This window comes from Pangasianodon hypophthalmus, chromosome 5 (assembly GCF_027358585.1).
Source record: "Pangasianodon hypophthalmus isolate fPanHyp1 chromosome 5, fPanHyp1.pri, whole genome shotgun sequence".
NCBI classification, from domain to species: Eukaryota; Metazoa; Chordata; class Actinopteri; order Siluriformes; family Pangasiidae; genus Pangasianodon; species Pangasianodon hypophthalmus.
Window position 1 is genome coordinate 27,164,448 of NC_069714.1, and position 27,642 is coordinate 27,192,089.

The 27,642-nt window shown below is 35.9% G+C and overlaps 1 protein-coding gene across 46 annotated transcripts in view; it reads left to right on the top strand.

Annotated features, from left to right (window-relative positions):
• ttn.1 (titin, tandem duplicate 1) overlaps positions 1 to 27,642 on the top strand; it is a 142,961-nt gene that overhangs the window by 23,002 nt on the left and 92,317 nt on the right. For 5 of the 46 annotated variants that reach the window (XM_053233898.1, XM_053233911.1, XM_053233918.1 and 2 more), the window contains 31 exons: positions 89 to 3,847; positions 4,609 to 4,887; positions 7,711 to 7,977; positions 10,058 to 10,342; positions 10,843 to 11,127; positions 14,753 to 15,043; positions 15,222 to 15,509; positions 16,467 to 16,577; positions 16,658 to 16,931; positions 17,085 to 17,268; positions 17,374 to 17,454; positions 17,545 to 17,812; positions 18,807 to 19,016; positions 19,102 to 19,179; positions 19,287 to 19,313; positions 19,430 to 19,486; positions 19,582 to 19,629; positions 20,002 to 20,061; positions 20,401 to 20,472; positions 21,041 to 21,118; positions 21,400 to 21,804; positions 22,092 to 22,193; positions 22,476 to 22,994; positions 23,211 to 23,297; positions 23,539 to 23,781; positions 24,304 to 24,513; positions 25,024 to 25,278; positions 25,560 to 26,057; positions 26,390 to 27,007; positions 27,196 to 27,279; positions 27,434 to 27,517. In XM_053233898.1, the coding sequence (XP_053089873.1) occupies positions 89 to 3,847; positions 4,609 to 4,887; positions 7,711 to 7,977; positions 10,058 to 10,342; positions 10,843 to 11,127; positions 14,753 to 15,043; positions 15,222 to 15,509; positions 16,467 to 16,577; positions 16,658 to 16,931; positions 17,085 to 17,268; positions 17,374 to 17,454; positions 17,545 to 17,812; positions 18,807 to 19,016; positions 19,102 to 19,179; positions 19,287 to 19,313; positions 19,430 to 19,486; positions 19,582 to 19,629; positions 20,002 to 20,061; positions 20,401 to 20,472; positions 21,041 to 21,118; positions 21,400 to 21,804; positions 22,092 to 22,193; positions 22,476 to 22,994; positions 23,211 to 23,297; positions 23,539 to 23,781; positions 24,304 to 24,513; positions 25,024 to 25,278; positions 25,560 to 26,057; positions 26,390 to 27,007; positions 27,196 to 27,279; positions 27,434 to 27,517 (10,107 nt within the window). The remainder of the gene's footprint in view (positions 1 to 88; positions 3,848 to 4,608; positions 4,888 to 7,710; positions 7,978 to 10,057; positions 10,343 to 10,842; positions 11,128 to 14,752; positions 15,044 to 15,221; positions 15,510 to 16,466; positions 16,578 to 16,657; positions 16,932 to 17,084; positions 17,269 to 17,373; positions 17,455 to 17,544; positions 17,813 to 18,806; positions 19,017 to 19,101; positions 19,180 to 19,286; positions 19,314 to 19,429; positions 19,487 to 19,581; positions 19,630 to 20,001; positions 20,062 to 20,400; positions 20,473 to 21,040; positions 21,119 to 21,399; positions 21,805 to 22,091; positions 22,194 to 22,475; positions 22,995 to 23,210; positions 23,298 to 23,538; positions 23,782 to 24,303; positions 24,514 to 25,023; positions 25,279 to 25,559; positions 26,058 to 26,389; positions 27,008 to 27,195; positions 27,280 to 27,433; positions 27,518 to 27,642) is intronic. The other 41 variants (XM_053233939.1, XM_053233940.1, XM_053233941.1 and 38 more) reach the window with 37 other exon arrangements.

Sequence of the window (27,642 nt, forward strand, 5' to 3'; positions counted from 1 at the left end):
CAAATGACAAATCTCTCAATTACCTATAACCTAAATTGGTTTCTTCAGCAAAATATTGTGATATATAAAATGTACCTTTTGTGCACAGATTTTTCTAGCATGGCTGTGTGTACTGAAGAGGACTCTTACACCACAATCAAAACCTTTGAACTTGCGCCAGAAACTAAATTCTATTCAGAAACATTAGAGAAAAAAATGGAAAAGCCAGTGTTTGTAACCAAACTCTCCCCAGCAATTGTAACTGTGGGAAACACAGCTAAATTTACTGCAGTTGTAGCTGGATTTCCAAAACCTGTTGTTCAGTGGTACCACAATGGCCAAGTAATAACCACCTCATCTATTTACACATTTGTGCAAGAGAACGAAGAATACACTCTGGTTATAAGCAATGTTAAAAAGGAACTAGAGGGAGAGTATACTTGTACTGCAAGCAACAGGTTTGGCAAATCAACATGTGCATCTTATCTTCATGTTAAAGTAAAAGATGCAAAAAATGTAGAGCAAACCATTGGTCAACCTCCATATTTTATGAAAGAAATTGAGTCTGTGCAATGCACAGTTGGAGGCCAGGCTATTTTTGAATACAAAGTTACAGGTTCCCCATTTCCTGAAATTCAGTGGTTCAGAGGCAGCCATCGTATTCAACCTAATAAATATTGTATTATTGTTAGTAATGTAGATGGATCTGGATACATAAAGATAATGGAAATTCAGCAAAGTGATGGTGGTCTCTACTCATGTAGGGCATCCAACCCACTGGGAGAAGCATTTTGCAATGCAGAACTAATTGTCTTCCTTGATAATGTTTCAATATCCCAACAACAAGAACAAGTTGGTTCAGTGAAGGAAAAAACATACAAAGTGTCCATGTCTGAACATGCCACTGAGTCCCGTTTGTACAGTGTAAGACTTTCTGGACATGCCAGAGCTAGTCTGCAGGAAGGACATCAGATGATTTATACCATTGGCACTGAAGATAGACATGCAGTATCAAGTGAACAAGTAGACACTCTTTGTGAGTTAGATATTTCATCTGCAACAGTGCACAGAGAGCAGGTAACTCACCAAGCTGCAGTTCTGCAGGCTCATGAGATGCAAGAGAGAGTAGCTGTTGCTTTAACAGAGCCAAAACAAGCTGTGGCAGCACCTCGGAAACAGCTCCAAATGGCTGCAATGACCTCCGCTGTTCAAGAAAGCCAAGGCTTCACAGAACAGCACTCTGATCGTATCAAAAGTCCTGAGGTTATAGAGCTTGAGCTCACTGAGGAACAGCCTTCACGGGTGATGTCTGCCATTTCTCAGAGTGTAACCCCTCTTACAATTGTGAAGGCTGATCCCATAACTTGCAAAGAAGGAGAAAGCATACATGCTATTCCAGAACCAAAATATGATTTCAATAGTCATCAGGTTGAGACAAAGCTGGCCATCTTAGATGAAGAATACAAAAGTATTCCTTTCCCTGAAGAGGAGAAAACCTTCAGAGTTGCAGAAGGGGTTAAGTTATTGTATTCTGCAATATCTTCAGAGAACCTGCAAGTTACAGAGGCTCATTCTTCTATGTTGCCATCCTTGGAATCCACTGAATGTTTAATTGGACAGGAAAAACCCAAACCATTACTTACGTGTGTAAGTGAAGTAAAGCACACTCTTTCAAAAGAAAGTAATTTAGAAATGGACAAACCAATTGAGGAAGTTGCACAGTTGTCCAAAGACCAAATGTTAAAGTCAGCCTTTATTGCTGAGGAAAAGCATACACTTCATGCTGACAAAACAACAGCAATTCCAGGTCTAGCTAGTGCTGTTTCAGTGCACTCACAGAAAGAAGAACATCAGATGCTTCATTTACAAGTAATCTCTGATCAAGATACTCTTCCATCTCAGGGTAGATTTACTAGTGAGAAACCAAGAACTGAGCAAGCTGATGCCAGGAAAAGCTCAACTCTTTTACAAACAACGTCCGTGGATGAGCAGACAGCTGTTCATTGTGAGCATTTATCAGAATTTTCTTCCCAGAAGACAGCAGAATGTATAAAACCACAGAAAGAGGCCCCAGCCAAGATATATCTTCAGTCTATGCAGACAGAGACTCCTTTATACAAAGAAGGATTACTTTCAGTAGAAGAGCCAGATCAGCAAAAAGCATTGCAGAGACAAGAAAAAAAACGTAAATATGCAGTTACTACTGAGGAGAAATTAAAGCTGACAGCAGATTCCTCCAAAGATCTTGATGTTTCCGTGAAAGGGGTGAAACCTGATCACAGAAAAGAACCCAAACCTTTGAATATTCTTCATGTGGTCTCAGAACCCATGCAGCTCCCAAAGGAAAGTCCTTTTGCTAGCTGTGATAAAGAGCATCATGCACTTGTACAAAAGGTGGACCACTGGGATATTATGCATGCAATTTCAGTGTTAGACAAATATGCATTAGAGGAAGGTCACACAGATAGTGTAAAGGCAATGGAGAAATTTACTTGCAAGGTAGATTTAGAACCTAAACTATCCATTACGTCTGTGCAAATTGAGGAACAGGCCATATCCACTGAAAGCTGTACCACTCTTGAGGCTGCTGAGCAGGATTATGCTGTTCATATTCAAGAGGGCCAATCGGTAAAGCAGTCTATATTAATTGAAGAGAAGCAATCTCTGACAGGGGAAATATCTAAGGATATTAATAAATCAGAGACAACAACAGTAAATATTCTGACTGAGCCTTCGGAACCTCTTCTAGTGACAGAGTCTCAAGAAAGCACAGCACTTCCCAAGGAACTCACATTTGTGATTCCTGCACCAAAACCACACAGCTTGGACATCAAACATCAGTTAAAAAATGCATTACAGTGTGCTGTGGCCTGTGATCAGCCATTAATCCTGGCAGATGTTGTAGGTAGTTTAAGAGTTGTGGAAGTTAAGGAGCTTACGGTTCATAAGGAACCAAAGTACGCAATGTTCTCATATCTTATTACAACTACATCTGCCCCAGTGGAAATAACAATTGCTTTTGAGGGTGAATATCCTCAAATAGCTGAGCTCAGGAGTGAACTTCAGTCTGCCTTAAACTCTATAATGTATCAGGAACATCAGGTCTTCTCTTCTGAACAGCCTGAGATAATGCCAGTCCTTAGACCTCAGCGGGTTCAGCTTAGAACAGCTACCTCAAAAGAGATGCTCTCACCAGTGGTAGAGTCTGTACAGTTAACCGAAAATGGGGAAGTGTTTGCACCACCAAAGGGTCAGTCTGCTGCTTTAAAGACTGAAGCCAATGAATCTTTCCAGTATATAAGTGACCAGGAGCAAATTATAATACAAGAGTCAAAACATCAGGTGATTCAGATGGCCATTGAAGCCAAATCTGATATCCTAGAATCAATTCAGACTACAACACAAGAAATTAAATCTGTGTCAGTTCAAGAAGAGAGAGATACAGGTTTTGAAGGTATCGCTACTAACATACCAGTGGCACCATTTCCAGTGGAAGAGTCTACAGATGTCATTGAGAAACAGAAAAGGGTAGAATTTATAAAAGAGGATATAACACTGAAAAGAACATCAGAACAGGGTTTGGCCAAGAGGATTGCGTTTGAATTGCCATTAGAAGATATTGCTGTTGAGGAGAATTCTGTGGTTACATTTACTGTCCGTATCAAAAATGTGAACCAAGTTAGCTGGTTTTTCAATGGCAAATTGATCAAATCTGGCAAAGAGTTCAAATGCTTTAAACACCATGATGCATACACTTTAGTAATCAACAAAGTTACAAAGGAAAAACATGAAGGAGAATATACATGTGAGGCTGTGATTGAAGGTGGCAAGGCCTCAACATCATCAAGACTGACGATTCTTTCAAGAGGTTTGATTATGGAGTTGTATTTGTCACAATGGGTCTTCTAATCCTTAACAGTTTTCATTTTAGGTGTAGAAACTTTGGATAATTACTAATTAAATGCTAGGCATCAGCATCACCCACATATTCCCATTTAATTTATTTCACATTCCACCATTAACTTTCCATCACATTTTTATTTATTTATATTTCTTTAGGGATTTTCATGTGTGAAAACTGTCATAATTTCACATTCTTTTAATTTATAAAATAACTTTCACTATTGTTGTGTCATGGACTATCATGGTTCCTGTGTTGATACCAGAAGTGGACGATATGGCAATGTTTTGGTTTCAGTCAGCACTTCCAGAATATTGACCACTGATTGATATTATAAAAAAGAGCCTATTAACAACTATTAACAACCAGTGGTATCCTAATTAAACATTATTACCAATTTGATTTTTCCTTATCTTCCTTATACACTATGTTGTGATATGTATTATGCAACATTTTAAATTATTAAATTATAAATATATTACATTTTGCCATATCGACCACACTTCTTCGACTTCATCCACTACCTATGAAAAATGGCTTCATCACAACATTTCTTTCCATTTCACTTCTTTAATATTCATGGCATCTCTTTTTCACAGTCACTTGAGGACTACTGCTCTTTCCATACTATCTATGCTTGACCCAGTTGAAAACAATCTCTGTAAAAATTGTCAGATATATTTATATTTTATTTATATTTTTTCTTTCCTTTATTTCACACAATTCAGTGCCACCAATATTCAAGAAAAAAATCCATGACCTCGAAATCAAAGTTGGCAGTGCTGCGAATTTCGAATGTGAAATAGAAGATGCTCCAAATGTGACCTTCGAATGGTTCAAGTCTAACTCTGAACTCAGACAAAGTGAGAAGTACAGGATCATCAACCACCATACCACATCACATCTAGAGCTCCTGAACTCAACCAAAGCAGACAGTGGGGTATATACCTGCCGTGCTTCCAACAAAGATGGCACTGATAGCTGCTCTGCTAACCTGAACGTTACTGGTAAGTTAATTGGTTTATATAATTAAAAGCTTTGCTTGCACAGTGAAATGAATGATAATAATTAGGACTCACTTGTGCTGAACACTGAGTATTAATTATTCTTCAAGGTGTAGGTGTAGTAAAGCTTATACTTCATATTTTTCAGCAGCAACCTGGCTGTTCGGTTGTTCTTATTAATGCATTTATCTTCTGATGGTAGTTTGACAAGAGATGGGCTGGGTGAGAGACCTTTGATAAATGCATTAGAGACAGTGACTTTTCTGATGATGACAGATTTGTCCTTTGTCAGACTAGAACAGTTGGTGTGTCTTGTCTATAATCTTTGAAGGAAAATATCTTATCTTACCTTATCTTATCTTATCTTATCTTATCTTATCTTATCTTATCTTATCTTAATATTTTTATCACACTCTTTCCACCTATCTTTGTAAGCAAGACTTGTGGAAGAATTTAATTTATTTGTATTGTCACCGAAGAACTTTGTGTGGCACAATGTTTGTATGTCTTCAGGATATGTCTTTTGAGGATTTCTTGAAATAACAGACTCTAAATATACTAAATTCATGGTCTTCACCTTACATTAAATACCCTTTGGTATCTCTTCTAGCAGTATAGATATTGCTGTTGTAGATAATGCTATATTAGTAAAGACTGGTACATTTAGTATAACTGTGAATATTCCACAGTGTGTAGTGGATAACACAACCAACATTAATATCATTTGGCCAAGAGAAGGTAAGAAAATGTATATTCTTGCAGATTATAAACTTAAATAAGACAGCTACTACAATATCTAGTGGAATATTGTATATACAGTAGATAGCAAATATGTCTCTATATATGTCTCTGTTAAGCCTAATAATGGAAGTACAAATTTGTGACAAGGTAAATACTTGTCATACTGCATTTTTGTTGATGTACACGTATATATGGTGGTGTGTTGCGGATCTTTGTGTATGTTGTGGTTCGTTGACAGATATTGACAAATAAGGCTAGGCATTCAGTCATGTTTTAAAAGGTACTTACTTTCATATAATCTTATTTTATTCTGAACACCATTATAGCATTCAAATTCATTCACATTTGATCCCCACCAATATTTGATGAGTTGTTGAGCATAGACGCCAACAATCTTGCCAAAAAAGCAGCAACTTCAAAGCTCTAATGCCAAATGATGGGCCCAAATAATGGAAAAGAAGAAAATGAGGGATGTCTGGTGTCTTTGAATGTTATATTCTTTGTTTGTTTTAAACAGTGGACAAGCAAAAAGCAGTATCTTTTTGCAGTACTGAGGCACCAAAAGGCTGTGGTTGTAATTAGATAATTAAGGGCAACTATGAGCCATATTCAGAGTTGAGTTATATGCACATAGTGAGGATTTAATACTGAAATTGTGCACATCAATATGCAAGCCTTAGGTGTAACTACATACTTAAACGCTACTCAAACAGTTGTGCTGGATTGCCTGCGCGGGGCAGAGTTTTCCTAAAACAGAGGCGTCTCTCAGTTACTCACAATGACAGTTACTCGAATTCATTCAAGTGTTCTTGTGTGATATCAGCTCAAGTGAGGATCAGCACCATTGTCTGACAGTTTGATGTATCAGCAATATATCATGCTGAAATTTAGCATCTAGGCTGTAAATACACACAAAAAACTACAGAATGTCATTTTAAATTTAAAAAATAAATAAATAAATAAAATGCAAAATAGGATGTGCTGAATCAAGTGCTAATTTATAAGTTACCAAATAATCAGAGTATTAAAACAATTAAAACAATCTTTACAGTATCGTTACAGTGATTAACATGATAATTACAACTAAGACTATTCGTAGATATTTTTTTAACTTGTCTATTGCTTCTTTGTTACATCACATTACATCTGAGAGCAAAGTAAAAGCAGTCTGCTTCTTCAGTCTGCATTTTCTATCCCTGCTATTTTCAGGCTTAAAGCATGCACTCGTGTTTGTGGTGGTCTAGACATTATTGAAATACCCCATCTGTGATGATTCTACTTAAGAAGAATCTCTGCTGTAAAGTGAGCTGTAAGCACTGCAGATGAGTGCTTATCCTTCAAATAGTGGATATGCTTTCTATAAGAGAGTGCTTTGAATTAACAAAAACACTGGCATTATTTAATTAAATTGACAATGATTTAGCAAATTAAAAGGATGATAAATAGTCTAGATTCCATGTACACATTACAATTTCATGACCTTAATTTAGTATATTGTGGCTATATTATGTTGAAAAAAGTGTCAGAATAAAACAAAAAGTTACCAAATAATTAGAGTATTAAAACAATTAAAACAGTGATCGTGCAGTGAATAATGTGATAATTGCAACTAGGACTATTCGTAGATAATATGTTGGCAATATGTTGGAAACCTACTATATGTCATGCCATTTTTTAAAATTTTAAATCGTCTATTGCTTCTTTGTTACATCATACATTATATTTGATATCAAAGTAAAAAAAAAAAAACAATCCGCTTCTTCAGTCTGCATTTTCTATTCCTGATATTTTCAGGCTTAAAGGCATGCGCTTGTGTTTAAAGGCTAGATGCTATTGAAAAACCCTGTCTGCGATGCTTCTACTCAAGAAAAATCTGGCTACTATGGAGGTGTGAACTACATGCAGGTCATTAGCAAAATCTGAATCGGGCTTGCAGAAAAGTGATTTAAGCAGCTGCACAATTTGAATCACCAACTTAAATAACCAACTTTGAATATGGCCCTATAACATTAATACAGTGACTATAAGGCTTTTAACATTTAGCATTATCATGATGAGAATTGTTTTTTTTATTTTGATCCTCAGAATCTTCCTCCCTACAAATGCTGGATGTAGAAAAGGGACCAACTGCTGTGTTTCAGTGTGAGGTTATTGGTACTGCCCCTTTTGGAGTTAACTGGTTTAATAACATAAAACCACTTCCTTTGGACAAAAAACATGCACTTATTTTTCAAGATTCAGTTGCACATGTGAAGTTACATTCTTTGGAAAGATCAGATGTTGAGGAATACCTATATTGCTTATCAAATACAGTTGGAAAGATGCCTTCAGAATCAGTTGCTGAGTTGAGAGGTTAGTATGTCAGAGAAAGAGCAGCATATGCTAGTTTTCCTTGCACTAACCAGTGTGTTACAACTAACTTGCAGCGCGGGCCATAGTTTCAAGCTATAATCTGCTAACAAGCATTTGACAATTTAAGGATTTCAGATGTTGGCATGATCAATGCAGCTTTAATGGTATGATCAACCTGCAATATCAAAATGTTTCTGATTGCTGATTAGCACCAAGTGACTGCACCACCAAGCAGAAGAATTCAGAAAGGTTTCAGTGCAATTCCAAGTTTCATTCTGGATATAGAAATGTTGGAAATACAGAGGAAACTAATATCAGTTCATGCTCAGACAAAAACACAGGAAACAGTAAAGGCAACTGAATGCAACTTTATGTGATATAATGTATGAGTCATTTAAGTGACATGATTCAAGCATAACATAGTGGAAACCACTAATCTTTGATAAACAGTCAGGCAAAATACATAAGGGTATCACCATAAGAAAAAATAAATGAAAACATTATTTATTGCTCAGTGACGCCTCCTACAATTCTTGAAATGAGATGTATACCATGAAGCTATGAAGATGGCCTACATTTGACAGCTCAGAAAAAAACCGGAACAGCCACCTGAACCATGACGATTGCAGCAAAATCTCAGGCGATCAACACTGGATCAAGTCAGCTTGAGTGGATTGTCTTGAAAGTCTTTACTTGGTCATGTAATGATCCTACATGGGTTCTGCATAGACTATATGCAGACCATATGAACTTGGGTATTCATCACTGATTTGAAGCTGTCTATCAGTTGTCTGTCAGTGTGTCACCTAAACATGTAGATAGACTCAGTGTCTACTTGTTTCATGTTGTTTAAGTTTCTGCTGAAGTAAAGTTAATTTGTTTTTTTTCTTGCTGGTGGATTACCCAAAATCTTGGACATTCCAATCCTTACAAGGGCAAGTACCTCGCTGTGATCTGAGAAGAACAATAAACCATATATGTGCTCAGTGCCTGTGCCATTACTTTCTTTCCCTTAAATTGAGGACTTTTTTCTTTCTTGGTATGCCTATTCACAGACAACAGCCAACACATGTAACTGAGTGTTTCTGCGGAAAAGAAGAAGAAATAGAAATGACCAAGAAGAACTTGTCATCCATCTGAAAGAATGCAAATATTTTTATGATAGAATGATGAAAAAGTGTTCCAGATCTTGATGGACTGTTCTGATGGATCTTGATACATAGCCTTGGAAATTTTTCATTACTAATGGACCTGACTTTTAACCCAGTGAAGTGAATTTAAAAATGATATCTTCTGAAACTACTGAAAAATTTCAAACATTACACTTATCATGCTCAAGTGACTGCAATCAGAGATTTTTATATTGTAACTTGTCCTCTTGAAACAAATCTTTCTCAAATTTGTTTACAAATTGAGTTCTTCATTTTTTGGGTTGAAAAGAAATCACCTTTTGGACACAAAAATTGGAGCCATCTTATGGATTATGGTCCTGGATCAATTTCCTGCTGACATTCAGGGAATCTATTTGCTGCTGCACCAAATAATACTGCTTCATAACCAGTCCTGTGCTTTTTTCTATGCAGTATCTGCACAATTTGTAAAAAAGCTGAAAATATAATCTTAGTTCTTTATATGTAAACATACTTGAATTTTTAAGAGCAAAAATGTATTAAAACTCATTTTTCTCAGATACCCCTTGCTTTGTAAAGAAGCTAAAAGACATTTCCATACCAATGAGCAAAAAACTGAGGCTCAACACAAACACAAAGGTGACAGAGAGCTCATGCATCTTGGAGTGCCTACATGAGTGTACAAAAGACACCACAGGAAACTATTCTTGTGAAATCTCAAACTGTTATGAAAAGGATATCTGCCATGCCAAAGTTATCGCAATTACAAGTTCATAAACTTTGGAAGTAATGCTTGCCCATTTGTCCTTTTAACACTATTTAAGATCTTTTTAGTTTTAGACATTTTGTTATTTTTCACCTCATGTTGCAGTGTTGGCTAATATGTTATTACATTTCTGACACAAATCACCAGAAAAGCAATTAAAGTGTTCCAATCCTTTCTCTCTCAGAACCAGCACGCTTTGTGAAGAAGTTGACAGATCTTTATATACCAGTGAACCAGTTATTAAAACTTGAATGTTCATTCACTGGAGCACCAAAACTTTTTGTGACTTGGTACAAGGATGGCAAGCAACTCTACGCCTCCTACAGATACAATACCAAAGTCACACCAAACTCATGCACTTTGGAGTGCCTGCATAGTTCCAACAAAGAAACCTCTGGAAAATACTCTTGTGAAGTTTCAAATGCATATGGAACTGATATCTGCCATGCTCAAGTGAAAACAGTTGCAGGTTTGTAAATCATACTTGACTCAAGAAGATGCTTGCCTGCATTTTTTTTTTAAAAGTCACCTTTGATCTCTTACTTTTGTAAAGTCTTAAATCATGTAACTTCCAAAGAGAGCAAGTTGATATTGCAGTGTAGGACAGCATGGTGCCTGGTATGATATTCTTGTCTGTGCCGCTGTACTGAGTTGTGACATGGTGTGATGAAAGGTCTCAGTTTGACCATGACAGGGAGCATGTGTCTTAAGAGTTGGGTTTTCTAGTGCTTGTTTTTGTGGGTATGCTTGGATCAATTTCTCTCCATTTGTCTTTTGGTCTGCACGCTTTCTGGAAAGCTTGAAAGATATTATAACTCTTCCACATGGATTCCCTATATGGAACACAATGAGGAATGATTTGCTCTTTAGTTGCTAGCATGTTGCTGAGGATGGCTGAGGATGCTGTGAAATCTTTACATCTGGTGCTTGCTGTTTTGACAAAAATATTGATTCTGCTGCCCCTCTTAGAACCGCCGTGCTTCCTGAAGAGGTTGAGTGACACAGTCTTCCCAATTACCAGTAGACTGAGGCTTGAATGTACTTTCACTGGAGCTCCAAAGTTGTTTGTAACATGGTACAAAGATGGAAAGCAGCTGTATGCCTCATACAGATATAACACAAAAGTGACAGAAAATTCAAGTATCCTGGAGTGCCTGCATGAGTGTAACAAAGAAACTCCAGGAAAATACTCTTGTGAAGTCTCAAATTCCTATGGAACTGACATCTGTCATGCCAATGTGACAACAGTGACAGGTTCGTATATCTTTGGATTCTTTCTATTTTCTACTACATCATATTTTATCAACCAGTTGACACTACCATCATGTTTAGTCAACTACTTTGGATAAGCATAATTTGGAAAAGGTTCTTGGTCTTTACACATTTGACACATTAACAAGGACGTTCGTGGATAATATGCTCAAGATTCAACATGTATATGCAACTTTGATCAGAATATTCAGGATGCCAGTTCTCCATTTATATCCAGAATAATAACAAACATTTGTGCGCTATGTTGTTCCTCTCAGAACCTGCCTGGTTTGAGGAGAAACTTAAGGATATGAACATTGCCATGAGTGAGAAACTGAAGCTTGAGTGTACATTCACATTTGGTATGCCAAAAATATTTATTATCTGGTACAAGGATAGTAAACAGGTCTATGCCTCTTATAAATACAACACAAGAGTTGTTGGAAACTCCTACACGTTGGAAAGTGTACACGAATGCACTAAAGATACCTCAGGAAAATACTCTTGTGAAGTGTCAAATTCCTGTGGAACTGATATCTGTCATAGTCAAGTGATTGGATTTCTGGTTAATATCATATTGATAGATGTCTTGTACATCTGCTAATGTAAAACTAATTGTGCTAATATAACACTGGGAATACTACCCAAGGAAGACGATTTATGTCATTATGGTAGTCATGTGACTGGTTTTATGTTGCTAATTTCAAGACCTGCTCGTTTTGTGAAGAAGCTGTCCAACCAGTCCCTCCAAAAGGGGCAAAAACAGAGGCTTGAATGCTCATTCACTGGAATAGAAAAAAATGTTTGTCACATGGTTTAAGGACGGCAAACAAATTTACACCTCTTACAGATATAACACCAAAATCATTGGAAATACTTGTACCTTAGAAGTTTTTCATGAATGTAGCCAAGACATGGCTGGAATATATTCTTGTGAAGTTACAAATGATGATGGAAATGATATCTGTCATGCACAAATCACAGTAGGGACAGATCAGTAAACTCACTCATACACATCAATTTTTTTATACAATATTGGGGTTTCTTGCCTTGTCTTAAGAAAGTCAATAGGATACAAATGGTAAATTGAAGGATATCTTACTGTGGAGGGCCAGATTAAAGATGGCAGGAAGAAAAACAGTCTTCAATAATACTCCTGGTGCCCTAACTTTTGCTAAATCTTAAAGGATTTCATCAAATAGTACTCATCTTAACCAACTAGAACTAACTAGAAAATAGTATTCTAACCTACTTTCAAGCTTTATTCACCTCCTATATTACTAGGCTTCTAATTTCATAATGACAACTGGTGATTATTAGCACCAAAGAATATGTACTAAGGTCATAAAAAACAAGACACATTGATTTGTTAGCACTTTGTGGTAACTGTTTAATTCCGTAAGTTTTGGTGACCTCATTATTATTTTGAAATGGGCAAAATAGTAAATTAGTAGATTTGCTAAACATATGTCTGACACTGTACATAAAAAGTTGGAGTTTTAATAGTGGTATCTATATAATTGTGTTAATTGTTATAGCGTGTGTGGTGTGGGAATACAAGATCTATGATAATGGGATGTAACAAATTCAACGACGGTCAAGGAGGAGGCAGGAACCGAGTGAATTCAAACATAATGTTTAATTATAAACAGAACATAAACAGACCATAAAACACAAAATGTGTGCATCTCTCTCTCCCCCTCGGCATCTCCAGCCGCTCCTTTATCCCTCTCTCCCACTGATTAGCCAACTCAGTGCCAGGCGTGCGTCCTCACAGCCTGGCCCATCCCTCCTGCTTGTCACATGGGACATTTATTCTATGCCTTTTTGCCATGTGATCAGCTTATTAGTATTATATGAACAGTTTAAGACAGATTTTTTTGTTTTCGTTGCTTTTGTCTCCTCTTGATTTTTATGCTGATTACTGATTTATTTGATAGCCATCAGAGTCTTACTTTGATGCTTTGTTGCTCATAGTCATTTTCTGGGATGTGGGAGTACTGAAGGTGCAAGTGGTCTTGGTACCTAAGTATTTGGCATTGAAAGTACATTTAAACATTATATTTATTTAATGAAACATTTTGTGATAGTTTATTGGGTAATTGCATTTCTGCTATTTTTAATCTGAATAATCAAATTATTTTTAATTATTTGAATTTTTAAGCAATATTGCACAAGCAAGAGTGCTGTTATACTGAATATCAGCATGACTGTGATTCAGCTGTAGGCATGAGGCCAAAGGTTGAGTGCCACAGGCTTAATATCAGCCATGATGATATTTAAGTACAACAGCGTTTTTGCGAGTGTGATATTGCTTTTATATAACAGTTCTGTAAACAAGAAATTAATATTAACATTAATATTAATAACTGACATTTCAGAAACTGAAAATGCTTATTTTAAAAGCAACACATGATACAGTGATTCTAGTTTAATCACTGAGACATATCTAAGATAAATGATCTATACTGTGTTAAAAAAAATGATGTGTTAAACTAATTTGTATTTACCTTGGCTAATATTCATACAAAATGTTGTATGAAGATTCAAGATTTAGTAATCAGTACAATAAAACATGCAATTTATTCTGCTTTCTAAGAATAAAAATGCACACATAAAAACTGCCCAATACTGAGACTCATCAATTCTCTCAGTCTTACAAACTCAAACAACTTAAATTTCTCTGTGACTACAATTAATAAATAGCATTCTAGTTAGCCATTTAGCCTAACTGCTAAGCTATTGTATAACTCAGCTGACATCCTGCACTTCTGTGTTTTATTCAGTCTGCACCTACTGGTGGACTACTTTTGTGTTCCTCTCATTCTGGCAACATTAGATAACAGCATTACCCATATTTAATGCTAGCTAGCTAGCCTACCAGCCTATGTAATAAATTCATAAAGTGGCATTATGTAGCTAGCTAGTATGAAAATCTTTGCTAGCACTCTTTTACTGGAGTCTTATGCAGTTTTTTTCTTAAAGAGAAAGTGAGAGAATGACTGTTTGTAGCTGCTATAATGTAAGTGATAACAGGAACTAACTTGTTTCACGGACATTCTGCAACATTAAATGCAACTGTAAACAGATAAAATGTATTATTCTTTATATTTATATTTTGTATATTTATTTAAATATTTATTCTTTAATAAATAGAAAAATTATTGGAAAATTGCTGTGTAAGAGCAATAAAATACTACTAGATGGGTGGTTACAGAAAAATAATAAAGTTTTGGGCAGTAACAGTAACTCCACTTTGCTTTGGGCTGCATCACATGCCTTGTGATGTTTTTTCTGGACTTATTTCATACCATATATGATGGTTAATGATGGTTAATGATGTGAAGAACATGTTTGCTTACAAATATTGCATTAAGGGCTAGTGTGGAGAACTAGTGCCATATAATTGGAGCATTACCAATAACATTCATTTCCATATCCACTGGGGGGAGGGTTGGGGGAATTATGTCTTGGGTGGATAAGGTTGCTCTGCCCTGTACATTTGCTATGATTGTAATGAAATCTGAAAATACTCATGTTCCATCCAAGTATCTGTGAAAGATATGCACGTCTGTGTATCTTGAGTGTTTCATAACTTAAAGTGTACTACTGTATGTTTTGTTTTCAGAACCGAAAATTCCACCAACCTTCACTAAAAAGCCTCCGGAGCATTTTGAGGAGACTGAGGGTAAATTGTTGAAACTCGAGGGCCGTATATCTGGATCACAGCCACTGTCCATCAGCTGGTACAAAGATAACAAGGAAATTTTCAGTTCTGACAACTGTGAAATGTCCTTTGAGGGGAATGTGGCTTTGTTATGTATTAAGAAATCCCAAACATCAGACAGTGGCACATATACTTGCAGTGCCTCTAATGAAGCTGGTACTGTGTCCTACAGTGTGGTGATAAGCATTACAGGTACAGAACATTTGGTTTTGTGTTGATCCTCTAGATCTTTATTAGGGTTTTATCCACTTTGCATGGTTTGTTGTATTGAGAACCTTTACTCTGTAATATCTTTGGTCTGATTACTTCTCTTCCAAATATTCAAAAATGCTTATAAAAATCAACTTTTTTTTCTTTTTTTCTTATTAAGGAAAACAAACGCCACCAACCTTTGATCTGACCCTTAAGCCTATTACAGTGAATGAGGGTGAGAAACTTAGCCTTAGCTGCCATGTCTGTGGCTCTCCTCCACTGTCAATCCAGTGGATGAAGGACAGAAGAGAGGTGATTTCCTCTGAAAACTCCAAGATCACATTTGTGGATGGCACTGCCACGCTAACAGTTGCCAAGTCATCCAGAGCTGATGGAGGAGACTACCTATGCAAGGCAACGAACAATGCTGGTAGTGATTTCTCTAAGGCCAAGGTCACCATTAAAGGTATGATTTGAATCTTAAAATGTGTAATATGCATTACACTCATTCTTTACTTGAATTTTTTTTAAACATATTTTTAAATTAACTTTTAATTTTTAAGAGTATCTTGGAATGTCTCTGAATGTTCTTAAGTGGCATTAGTAATAATAATAAGAGGAAGAATTCAGAAAAAGAAGAAGAAGAAGATGAAGAAGAAGAAGAATGCATTCTACTTATAAAACTATTTCCTCCATTATAAGTAATTATTTCTAGCTTACCATTTGATTCCCTTCTGATTATGTGAAATGGAAAGAGGAGAAAACCTTTAGATGGCTTGTAATATTTACTATAATAAAGGATGAATTTTGTCTATCTTTAATTGATAATTCAGGTTTTGAATGTCTTTGTGTAAGTCACCATACAATTCATTTTTTCCCAACATGAAATTTGACTTTCTGTTGAACATGAAAAAGTACAAACTGCTAGCTGCTATATCGCCCCATTCATATTATATTACACAAGTAATGTTCGGGTCATTTTCATTGATTCACGGATTACAAAAAGTGGTGAAATATTCATTAACACCAACTGTTTTGACAAAAATAAAACAAATAGGTGAATTCACTGTCACATTGTCACCTTCAATGTCACATTACCTTGTCTTATTTGCACTCATACCTGATTACACACACCTGCTAGTAGGAGCACCCTGAAGCAGTCCTGAAAAGTGCTTCTTGTGTCTTTGTTGTTCTTCAAAAACATAGATGTTTTCAGCATTGCTTATTTCAAATATTATTTTCTGTCTCAGCTGCGCAAAGTCAATATGACCTCTGAAAAATACATACATGAACAGAATGTGCACAGAATACAAGGGTTAAATCGATTGTACCAGTTGTTTAATCAAGCATCTCCTTAGCGTTTAATTCTCTTTTTCCATTTATTGTCTTTGCACTTACATTGCTGGTGTTCTTTAACAATTAGCAGGAGCAGCCCCTGCGGCAGCTCAAACAACACCTTCAGCACCTCAGCCTGCTCAGAAACTGGACAAATTGTTCTTCATTGATGAACCTAAGAGTGTTCGTATAGCAGAGAGTAAGTGGTTATTTCCACAGAAACATACTATTTTAAGGTTACCTATTTTATTTAAGGGTATGTCATATTCTGCTTTACAGAGGGCACAGCAACCTTCATTGCCAAAGTTGGCGGTGATCCCATTCCTAATGTGAAATGGATGAAGGGCAAATGGAGGCAGATGACTCATGGTGGTCGCATTGCCATTGTGCAGAAGGGCCAAGACACCAAGCTGGAAATCAGAGAAGTGACCAAATCTGATGCTGGCCAGTATAGGTGTGTAGCATCAAACAAACATGGAGAAATCGAATCCAGCACTGATCTGACTGTTGATGAAAAGCAAGAGATTGCACCTGAAACAGTGAAACTTAAGAAGTGAGTTTAAGATTTGATGCCTTCCATATTTATAAGTGTATATATACTATAAATATACTGTACTATACCTTTTTAAATATATGTAGTAATATATAGTAAGTAAATATAATATTTATATGAATTAAACACTGGCTTTTATCTGTTATTTTTCAGGACACCATCAAAGCAGAAAAGTCCAAAGGAGGACAAAGACATTGACATAGTTGAGCTGCTAAGAAATGTAGACCCAAAAGAGTATGAGAAGTACGCTCGCATGTACGGTATCACAGACTATCGCGGTCTTCTTCAGGCCATTGAGCAGCTGAAGAAAGAGAAGGGTGAAGAAAGTGGAAGACCGGTATATTTTTCTGTTACAAGATTTTGTTTATTGTATAGCTGTTGTTTATTGTATAATCATATTTTGTAATTCTATTTATTTATTTATTTATTTTTATTTTATAAGGAACATGAACGTAGCAGAGAATCTGATGAGGATTTGGCTAGGCTTGTGGCTGATTTGCAGAGAAGAATGGAACAAACTGAAGTAAGATTCTTTTACAGCATCCGGTTCTAACTTACTATAATGAGATATTTATTGATATATATGATCATGTGCATTTATTTCCTTTTGCAGCCCATTACCCTGATTAATGACATAAAAGATCAAACTACCAAAGTTAACGCAGAAGCTGTGTTTGAGTGTGAAATTAAGATCAACTACCCAGAAATCACACTGTCTTGGTACAAAGACTCAAAGAAGCTTGAAAACAGCAGTAAATATGACATTAAAGTAGTAGGTGATTGCCACTTGTTGAAGATCAAGAACGTCCAGACAAGTGACCAGGGAAATTATCGCATCGTCTGTGGCCCACACATCTCCAGTGCCACACTGTCAGTTGCAGGTAAGTCCTTTTTTACCATTACCTGGTTTTGTTGTCCATTGCCATGTATTAAAATGTGTTAAGGCACTTTTAAAACCTTTGACACAGAGAGAGATGAGAACAAGCCTTCTCTTGGTAAGAGGACAAAGCTGCCAGTAGTGCGCTGATCACTTACATTATCACAGTTTTTTGTTTTATTTCACCCTTGAGTTGATTTGCATGCAAGTCTTAACTTCTTCATTTTGTCAACACCACCAAATTGTGGGATTCGAGGAAGACCGCAGGACTAAGGGCACCATTTGGCACAAGACTGGAGTCAGTTCCCTTCTCCTGATAACCTTGTTAAATGCCCATGATTTTAGTGACAGCCTCTGAGAAATATTTAAATATCTGATCTTCTATGATCAATTATTGTACACAACATTCTTGGGTTCTTTATTTTTAACAATTTAATTCTACTCTGCTGGGCATATCAGCACCTCTGATTTCATTCTTTCATATGTCAAAAATTCACTGGTTCCTTTTAAACTGTGTATATTTCTGGTCAAAGGGGATTGATAGTGAAACATCCAGTATAATGGATTGATAGTGTAATGTAATCTACAGCAGTTACCACCACATACCTAGTGCAAAGTACCATAACCTAAAATAAGTTGAGAGTTAATATATAAATATTAAACTTTTATCATATGATGCAATGTGTGCCTGAAAAGAAATTTATGCCAATGAACATGGGTTAATGGTGTGAACATTCAGATCACAAAAAATATCTTTTATTTTTATAACACTAATTTTGATCCATAGACTAATCTCTTTGCTTTACTTTTGTCTTCTTACTAATAAATACCAAATGTTCTCTCATTTTCATAATACTCTTGAACAGCATGGCCCTGGTGGCCTAACTCTTATTTGAAACAACAATGATGGAGGAATGCAAAGGTCATTTATGGTGCATATTGGAACATGGAAAGATATGCAATTCAAAGTTAATCATTCAAGTCATGTCTTTTTGCAGCTGATCAAATACAATTCACTAAGCGCATTCAAAACATTGTGGTGAAGGAACGCCAGACTGCGACTTTCGAGTGTGAGTTGTCATTTGACAATGCAGTCGTCACGTGGTATAAAGACTCTTGGGAGCTTAAAGAGAGTCCAAAATATGCCTTCCAATGTGAGGGACGACGTCATTTTATGATCATCCGTAATGTAACATCTGAGGACGAAGGTGTGTACAATTAAATGTCATTTAGTTTCAATGTATATCTTAATTAAATTAGTTAAACTCAGTTATCTTCTTTAATAATGTTTAGGCGTATACTCAGTGATTGCAAGACTGGAGCCCATTGGTGAAGCTAAAAGTACAGCTGAGCTGTACCTGTCAGGCAAAGGTACTAATTATATATTACAATAGCACTAACGTGTTTAGTATAGCATTAATCACCTTTAGCGATATGGGTTCTGGTTCCCAGTAACAATATTTTACGTCCTTTCACAGAAATTGATCTAGGAACAATTTCTTATGGTGAGTATTTTTATTTTTAGAGACAGAGTTGCTTAGTTGCTCAATAATTTTGCAAATCTGAACAATTTAACACAATCTAAGCAATAAAATGAGACAAAACTTCTCAATACATTTAGATGTCTCAGATACATCAATACAAGTGCCCGAAGTGTCATCTATGATTAGTTTTAAAGGTAAGATGGAATACTTTATGTCATACATAATACATTTTCTAAGCAATGCAGTTCAATTTAATAATGACTTCTTTCAAATTTTTCCTATTCAAAAGATGAGTCAACAGAATATTATCATTATGAAGAAAAGACTGAAGTAACAGGTACTATTTCTAATGTTACTCCACCTTTAACCTGATTACTCTTTTAATTTTCAACCACCCTCATCCTAATAAGCTGTTCCATTCTTCAACAAATCATGTCTGTTCGGAATGTTAAACTAATAATAATAACCAAGAAGGCAAAATGCATTCTTGTCATCGCATATTGTCGTGTGTTTCTCATATTAGTTATTCACTTTATCTGTGACTAGCTCAAGGAGAGTTATGTTACAGAATCTAAATAGAAGTTTTTTAAACTTATATATGCTTTAAAAGGGGCTAAGCACATTTCTTTCTTTCATTCATTCATTCTTACTTCTTCCCCCCCACCCCCCACCCCCCATGTTCTTGGGACACTTCATTTTGTTATGGTAGCATATGAAAGTTGGACAGTGCAAGAAGAAAGAGTAATTCATGAAGTCGCATCAACTCAAGGTATATCATGGCTACCATGTCACTAACTAAGAGCTTAATGGTTAGCCTACTTCATCTGTGCTGTGTGAACTCTGTCTTCCATCCCGTTGATACTTTTTCATTTGTTTGTCTTCATCATCTATGTGTAATGTAAGCAGTATTTCAGTTATTGCTCTGTTACACTGACTAACTTGTTTTTTCCACTTTTTCTTTTTTTTTCTTTCAACTATTGTATCTAATACATCATCAGCAATGTCATCAAAAACTCCGCATATGATGTCCTACACACCATGCCATTAAAGAATACTGAGAATTGTACTCGTATCTTTGTCATATCAATGTTTATTTGTTTTCTGTCAGAACGGAAGCAGCCCACTGAAGAAACTGTACCCAAAATGGTGGCACAAAAGACAGAAGAAAAACCTCAGAAAGGTAAGAGAACACTAGGTTTTTGTCCAGCTTAGCTTTAGCTGCCAAGTATTTTATTTTTCTGTTTTACACTGAATATTCACAATGTCACATCTGTTAAATGCCTTCTCGAAACATTTCTATAAGTCTTTATGAGAATATTTTGACGTCTATCTGTGTGTATGAGAGAGAATGTGTTATTTGATTTATTTTTCAACGTAATCTTAGGTGTTTTTTTCTGTATGCATGTTTTTCAGTTCTACCAACACTTTAGTAACTGCTGTGTTTTAACCCTTAACAAACACAATGTGCAGGCATTTCCTCACTTGTATTGTAGTTTTTATAACTCATGGATGGTGTATAATAAAAAATTGACAAAATTAGCTTAATTGTGCAATGAAGTATTAGCAAATAAACCAGATCTGAAGAGATATAAATGTGCCCCTTGTGCATGATTTTAATAATAAAATAACACCTTTCTTTAGCACAGTGGTCTAGCATTGAGGAAGAATAGTCTCCTTATCACTAATGCAGTTTAATGAAAAACTTATACGAATGTATTTCTCCATTTTATTTTTACTTTTTTTTTTAGAACCTGAAGTCATGCCTGTAGAGGAAACAGTCCCAGTAACAATTGTGCCTGAGTCAAAACAACAACCTACACCTAAAGGTATTCATCATAATTGTCCTTAGTATTGTCCTCATATGTTGCCATACAGACTCTTCATTGTTTTTTTTTGTTTTTTTTTTTAACTGAATCTTCTTTGCATGTTAATATGTAAACATTCTTGTGTCTTTTAGTATGCAAAATGTGTTGATTTTAACCGACTGTATAATGTGATTTATATTTTTGTTTCCTTCTTTACAAATCTTTAATATGTTGATATTATTCTTGTTACTATCTGTTAGTCCCATCTTTTAGAATCTAATAGTTCTCTGTCTTATCTAAAGATGTCCTAAAACCTGCAGTTCCTGAGGCACCTAAGCCCAAACCTCAGCTGTCAACTGAACCTAAAGTGGTACCTGTAGCTGTAGCCATGCCAGAGACTAAAACTGAGCCTAAACACGAACCAAAAGCTACACAGAAGCCAGAGCCTAAACCTGAGCCTAAGCATGAACCAAAAGCTACACAGAAGCCAGAGCCTAAACCTGAGCCTAAACCTGAACCAAAAGCTACACAGAAGCCAGAGCTTAAACCTGAGCCTAAACCTGAACCAAAAGCTACACCGAAGCCAGAGCTAAAACCTGAACCTAAACCTGAACCAAAAGCTATGCCGAAGCCAGAGCTAAAACCTGAAACTAAACCTGAACCTAAGGTTTCAGTTACAAAGAAACCTGAGTCCACAACAATAAGAGGTATTGTGTCACTTGCCTATGTAGAATATGTCCTTGTCTGTCTGTCTGTACATCCATCTTTGTCTGTCCATTTCTGTTTGTCTGTATTTTTATATGTGTCATATTCATTGTACGTTTTTCATCAAATGTTGGTGAAATGTTGGTGAAGTGTATATGTTGTATATGGTGTTATCTTTGTGTAAAGATCATGTTTCCTTAAATTGTGCTCTTCAGTGTTACTTTTGTCCCTTTATGTATGGTTTCTTCTGTCATTGTAGTATTTTCTTACTTTGAATGTTTGTTAAAAGAACCAGGTGTTCCTAAGAAGCCAGAAGCGGTACCACAACCAGAATTAACTACAAAACACGAAGACCTTTTACCTCAAAAAACAGCCATTACACCATTAAAAGGTAACTGTCAGAAGGAAACAATTGTAAAATTGCAATTAATCTATACATTTGGTTTATGGCAATTTATGTTAAAATTGTCTTTTTTCTGTTGCTTGTGTGACAAACCATTATTACTATAATGGGAACACATGTGTATTGTCTGTATGTTGTGGCAACCAATGTTGGTTGTATAAAATTCTTAATTTCTTAATCTTAACCTCTTACTGGTCTTTGAGATATTATACACATATATCATTGTCTCCTTTATCTGTATAATTATAACCAACATATGTTCTTTCCAAGCTCCTGAGGTGGTGAAGACAACAGAATCACCAAAAACAGAACCAGATAAAAAATCAGACCTTGTACCATCAGTTGCCCCTGAACCACCAAGGGTAACAAAACCTAAACAGGAATTGTCTGCAGCACTGAAGGCTGAGCCAAGTAAAAAACAAGATCCTACAATTGTCCCAACAAGAAAACATGAGACTTCACCAGTTCTGCTTGAAATACAACAGGCAGATGTGTTTAAAATACCAGAACTTACACCTGCCTCTAGAGAGCTGGCAGAAGTCCAACTGGCTAAAAAGCCAGAACCTACAACTGTGTCTCCAGACATTCGAAAACCAGAACCAAGTAGAAAGCCTGAGCTACCATCAATCTCTAAAGCGGAGCCAGTTATTAATGAGGGGCCAAAACTTGTTCTCCCAGAAGCTCCAAAAGTAGAGACAGAGCTAACCCAAAGTCCACCAGAGTTACCTCTGGCAAAACCTGAACCCATTCAGACACCTGTTCCTAAAATGAAGTCTCCCCCAAAGAAAGGTATAATTACCAAAATATATAACATTGTTTTCCACCTTTCCCATTAATAAACATAAATGTTTTATGCACAACGGTGCCTTTAAACTCCCTTAAAATTTCTTTCATGATTTGAGTGAAAAAATCTATTCTGGATATTATTGAGCTTAAATTTGTGTTGTGCATGTGTGATCATTAACCTCTTTCCTTTTGTCTGATATCATTTCTACTTTTACAAAGTAGTTGAACTTAAATATCCAGAAGTTCCAACTGAGGAAGCACCTGTGCCTAAACCTCAAAAGGGGATTGAAATGGCTCCTACTAGAGGTATGCTTGGTTGATCTTGGAGGTTTGTCCTTAATATCATGCCAAAAAGTACTTCTTGGATTATGTGTTATGTCTTTAAAACTGTGTGTTCACATCAGTATGTAAAGTGGCACTGATCATTTCAACAGAACACATTTTACATGTATAGCATTCAAATGTCTTATTGTTAATGTCTGCTTTTTGAACATGCTTCTGACACCAGCAGATGGTGGAATCTTAAAATTATTTCATGTATTTGCAGTTTCAAAAAGAGTTGAACAAAATCAATATGCAACATTGGAAATAGCTAAGAGATTAGAGGAAATTTCTGTAACAAAGGAAGTGATCTCAAGACAAGAAATCTCATATGAAAGTGATAGTCTGTCACATCAGCCTATGGAGTCTTCATTGAAGGTGGTTCAAATTAAACCTGAAATTAAAGTGCCATCTGAGAGCGAGATGGTGAGGAAACCTCAAATTGAAATGGATGTTGCTCCTTCCAAAGGTATGCTTGCTTGGTCTTGGGGGTTTCTTCTAATCACTAATTTCTCCTTACACATACTTAAACAAGTTACATAACATACATATTGGGTTAGTGCTGGGGAACAGTTTTCCCTACAAATTAACCAAATTAAAAGAATTTTTAGTAGAGAAACTGAATGGGTAATCAGATGCAAAACCAAAAATGTATGAACAGAAAATGTACTCCTATTTACTCAGGAATTGTCCAGTAATTAAATATTTTCCAATTACATATACTGCGAAAAAGGCTGGCCTTAAAAATTAAAAAAGATTTGTCAGCGAAAATAAAAATTAGCATTGAGATCACAATGTTCTGGATGAGAAACATAGCCCTATTCATCTATTCATGCATTTACATACATTTTAAGATACAGGAAACATTAAGATAAAATCTACTTATAGAGAAGTAGTATATTGTCTTCCTGTTAAGATGTCTGTTATTGAATATTAATTTTTCCATTTCCACATGGTGAAATCCTAAATATTTTCATCTTTAAACTCTTAGCAGCTCCAAAAGGAGTTGAAAAAAGTCCACGTAAAGTGGAATTGTCTAAGAAAACTGTGTCAAAGGAAATCTTTTATGAAACTGAGAACAAATCTTGTAAGCCTGAAGACAGTATGCTGAAACCATCAGAAGTTAAAACTCAAGAAACACTACCTGAAGAAAAACCTGCAGCTAAACTTCAAAAGAGGATGGAACTGGCCCCGGTCAGAGGTATGCTTGGTTGGTCTTGAGGGTTTTTCCTCTGTAATCCTTGGTATTCTTAAAAATCTTCAAGTTTAAATTTACAACTAAATCTGTGACTGTTTTGAAATATTGGCCTATTCAATTTATATTGTGCATCACATGAATATTCTGCCAAAAATGGAGCCTATCACAAATTATGTGTAGTATAATACTTTACGACCTATCGTTTATAGGGTAACTGTCAGTAAAAAAAAAAAATAAAAATTACATTAGCAAAAAATAAAAATGACATAAAAATTTAAAAAAAAAAAAAAAAAACTACATTACCAAAAAAAAAAAAAAAAATGCTAGTTTCAGTTACTCCTAGTTCCCTTTTCAATTGATAAATCTTATTTATACATTACACAGAGTGACTCCATCTAACAGATTACTAAATAAACATTAATTAATTCATTTAGTAATTTTAAATATGTTGTTGACTATACTTTGTTCAATGTCTTATGGTACAATTACAATTTCAATGTTTTATCTTTAAAGACGTTGCACCTTCCAAGAGACTTTTAGAAGAGTTTTCAAAGACTCACTTTACAGTGGACATATCTAAGAAAACTGAAGAGATATCACTGGTGGAGGCAGTGATTTCAAAAGAATTCTCATTTAAAAGTGAGAATATTCAGTATCCTCCTGAAGAGACTTCTCTAAAAGTAGATAAAGTTAATCTTGCAGAAGTGCCATCTGAGAAAAAGCCAGTGGCTAAAATTCAAAAGCAGACAGAGATCGGTCCAACCCGAGGTATGTGTGATCTGGATGGCTTTCTGTTTAGTATTCTGTTTAGGATTTTTTAAGTTCTCAGAATGATGAGTTTCATCTAAATGATGAAGGTAAAATATTATCATATTAGGTTTTAGTTTGACATGTAATTAAAGACTTAATTTAAGTACATTAATGGCTCAAATGTCAGAAAATGTAAGGGCATGTATGGGGCTTTAATTTCTTCACATGCATGTGCGTGTTTAAAAGTTCTTCTTCTATTGCCACATTGTGCAATCTTACAACTTATTTCATCTTTAAAGTCTATACAGCTCCAAAGAGAGTTGAACAAACTGTACACTCAGTGGACAGTTCTGCTGAAACTGAGAAGATTACTGAAGTGGAGCAAGTGGATTCAAGGGAAGATCTCTCATACAAAGGTGCTGACATTCTATGTCAACCTGAAGCGACTCAGGAAATTTATGTGGAAAAGAAGGTGGCTCATGACAAACAAGTTTTTAAACCAGAGGATGCATTGAGGAAAAAGAGTTTGCTATCTACAGAAACAAAGGAAGAGATAACTGAAATTAAGGCTGAACCAATTATACAAGTGATGTATTCAGAAACCAAGAAGTCTGAGATGTCTAGTGTTGTGACAGAAGTTAAAAAACTTCCAGACTTGGTGCTCAAGAGTGATGTGTCACAAACTAATCAAGAATTTGTTGATGAAGTGGTGGCACCAAAAGAGTCTGCGTCTATGAAAGTAATACCCAATGAAAATGACATTAAAATGGAGAAAGAGCTTAAAATGCCTGAAGGAGGTACTTTGACAAACACTTATACATGTGCCTTCTTTGGAATATCTACACTCTTTACGCACTTTATGCAAAGTGTTCTTTGTCTTGTCTTGCAATGCTTGCCGAGTAGGCAAGCGAAATTATCTTATGCTCTTCTTTAGTTGTGTAAAGTTATATTGTTTGAATATTTCAGTCTCTACTCTTGATTTTGTAATATCCCCAAATTAGACACATTAATTGTCAAACAAAATTATTCCATTTTTTATTTAATGAAGTATGTGGTCTCTTTTTTTAATGCAGTAGCTGTATGCATGTTATCTTTTTTGATTGTGACAATGGCTTGCTTTTATTTAAAGTGCCAGTTGTTGAGAAGAAGCCAACACCTGAGGCACCAAAGCCAAAAGTGACACCACAAAAAGTCTCTCCACCTCAAGGTACTGTCTTGGTTTCCATGTCTTCTGTTTTTTTGTCACTGTTCTCTTCTGTGTCCTTAATACAATATGCAATGGCTGTGTTGGGTGTTCTTCTTCATGTGTACTTTGAAATTTTTGCAATGCCGCACCTCTTTTCATGTATTATATCAATTCTTGACTACAACATTGGCATGCTTTTATTTAAAGAGCCAACTGTGGAGAAGAAAGCAACACCCGAGGCACCAAAGCCAACAGTGGTGCCAGTTGAGAAAAAAGTCTCTCCACCTCAAGGTACTGTCTTGGTTTCCATGTCTTCTGTTTTTTTGTCACTGTTCTCTTCTGTGTCCTTAATACAATATGCAATGGCTGTGTTGGGTGTTCTTCTTCATGTGTATTTTGAAAATTCTGTAATGCCGCACCTCTTTTCATGTATTATATCAATTCTTGACTACAACATTGGCATGCTTTTATTTAAAGAGCCAACTGTGGAGAAGAAAGCAACACCCGAGGCACCAAAGCCCACAGTGGTGCCAGTTGAGAAAAAAGTTTCTCCACCTCAAGGTATTGTCTTGGTTTCCATGTCTTCTGTTTTTTTGTCACTGTTCTCTTCTGTGTCCTTAATACAATATGCGATGGCTGTGTTGGGTATTCTTCTTCATGTGTACTTTGAAATATTTTTGCAATGCAGTATGTCTGTCCATGCATAATATCAATTCTTGTTTGTGACATTGGCATGCTTTTATTTAAAGAGCCAGCTGTGGTAAAGAAGGCAACACCCGAGGCATCAAAGCCCACAGTGGTGCCAGATGAGAAAAAAGTTTCTCCACCTCAAGGTACTGTCTTGGCTTCCATGTCTTCTGTTTTTTTGTCACTGTTCTCTTCTTCCGTGTCCTTAATACAGTATGAGGTGGCTGTGTTAGGTGTTCTTCGTGTGTAGTTTGCAAATTCCGTAAAACCATTTCTTGATTGGCATACTTTTATTTAAAGAGCCAACTGTGGTGAAGAAGGCAACACCTGAGGCACCAAAGCCCACAGTGGTGCCAGTTGAACAAAAAGTCTCTCCTGTTCCAGGTAGAAACTCTTTACATGTCTTGAATGTTCTCTTCTTCTATGTGTGCAGTAGAGTTTGAGCTCATCTTGATTTGTTCTTGTTTTTGTGTTGAAATATCTGTCCTGTAACACATTATCTTTTTCTA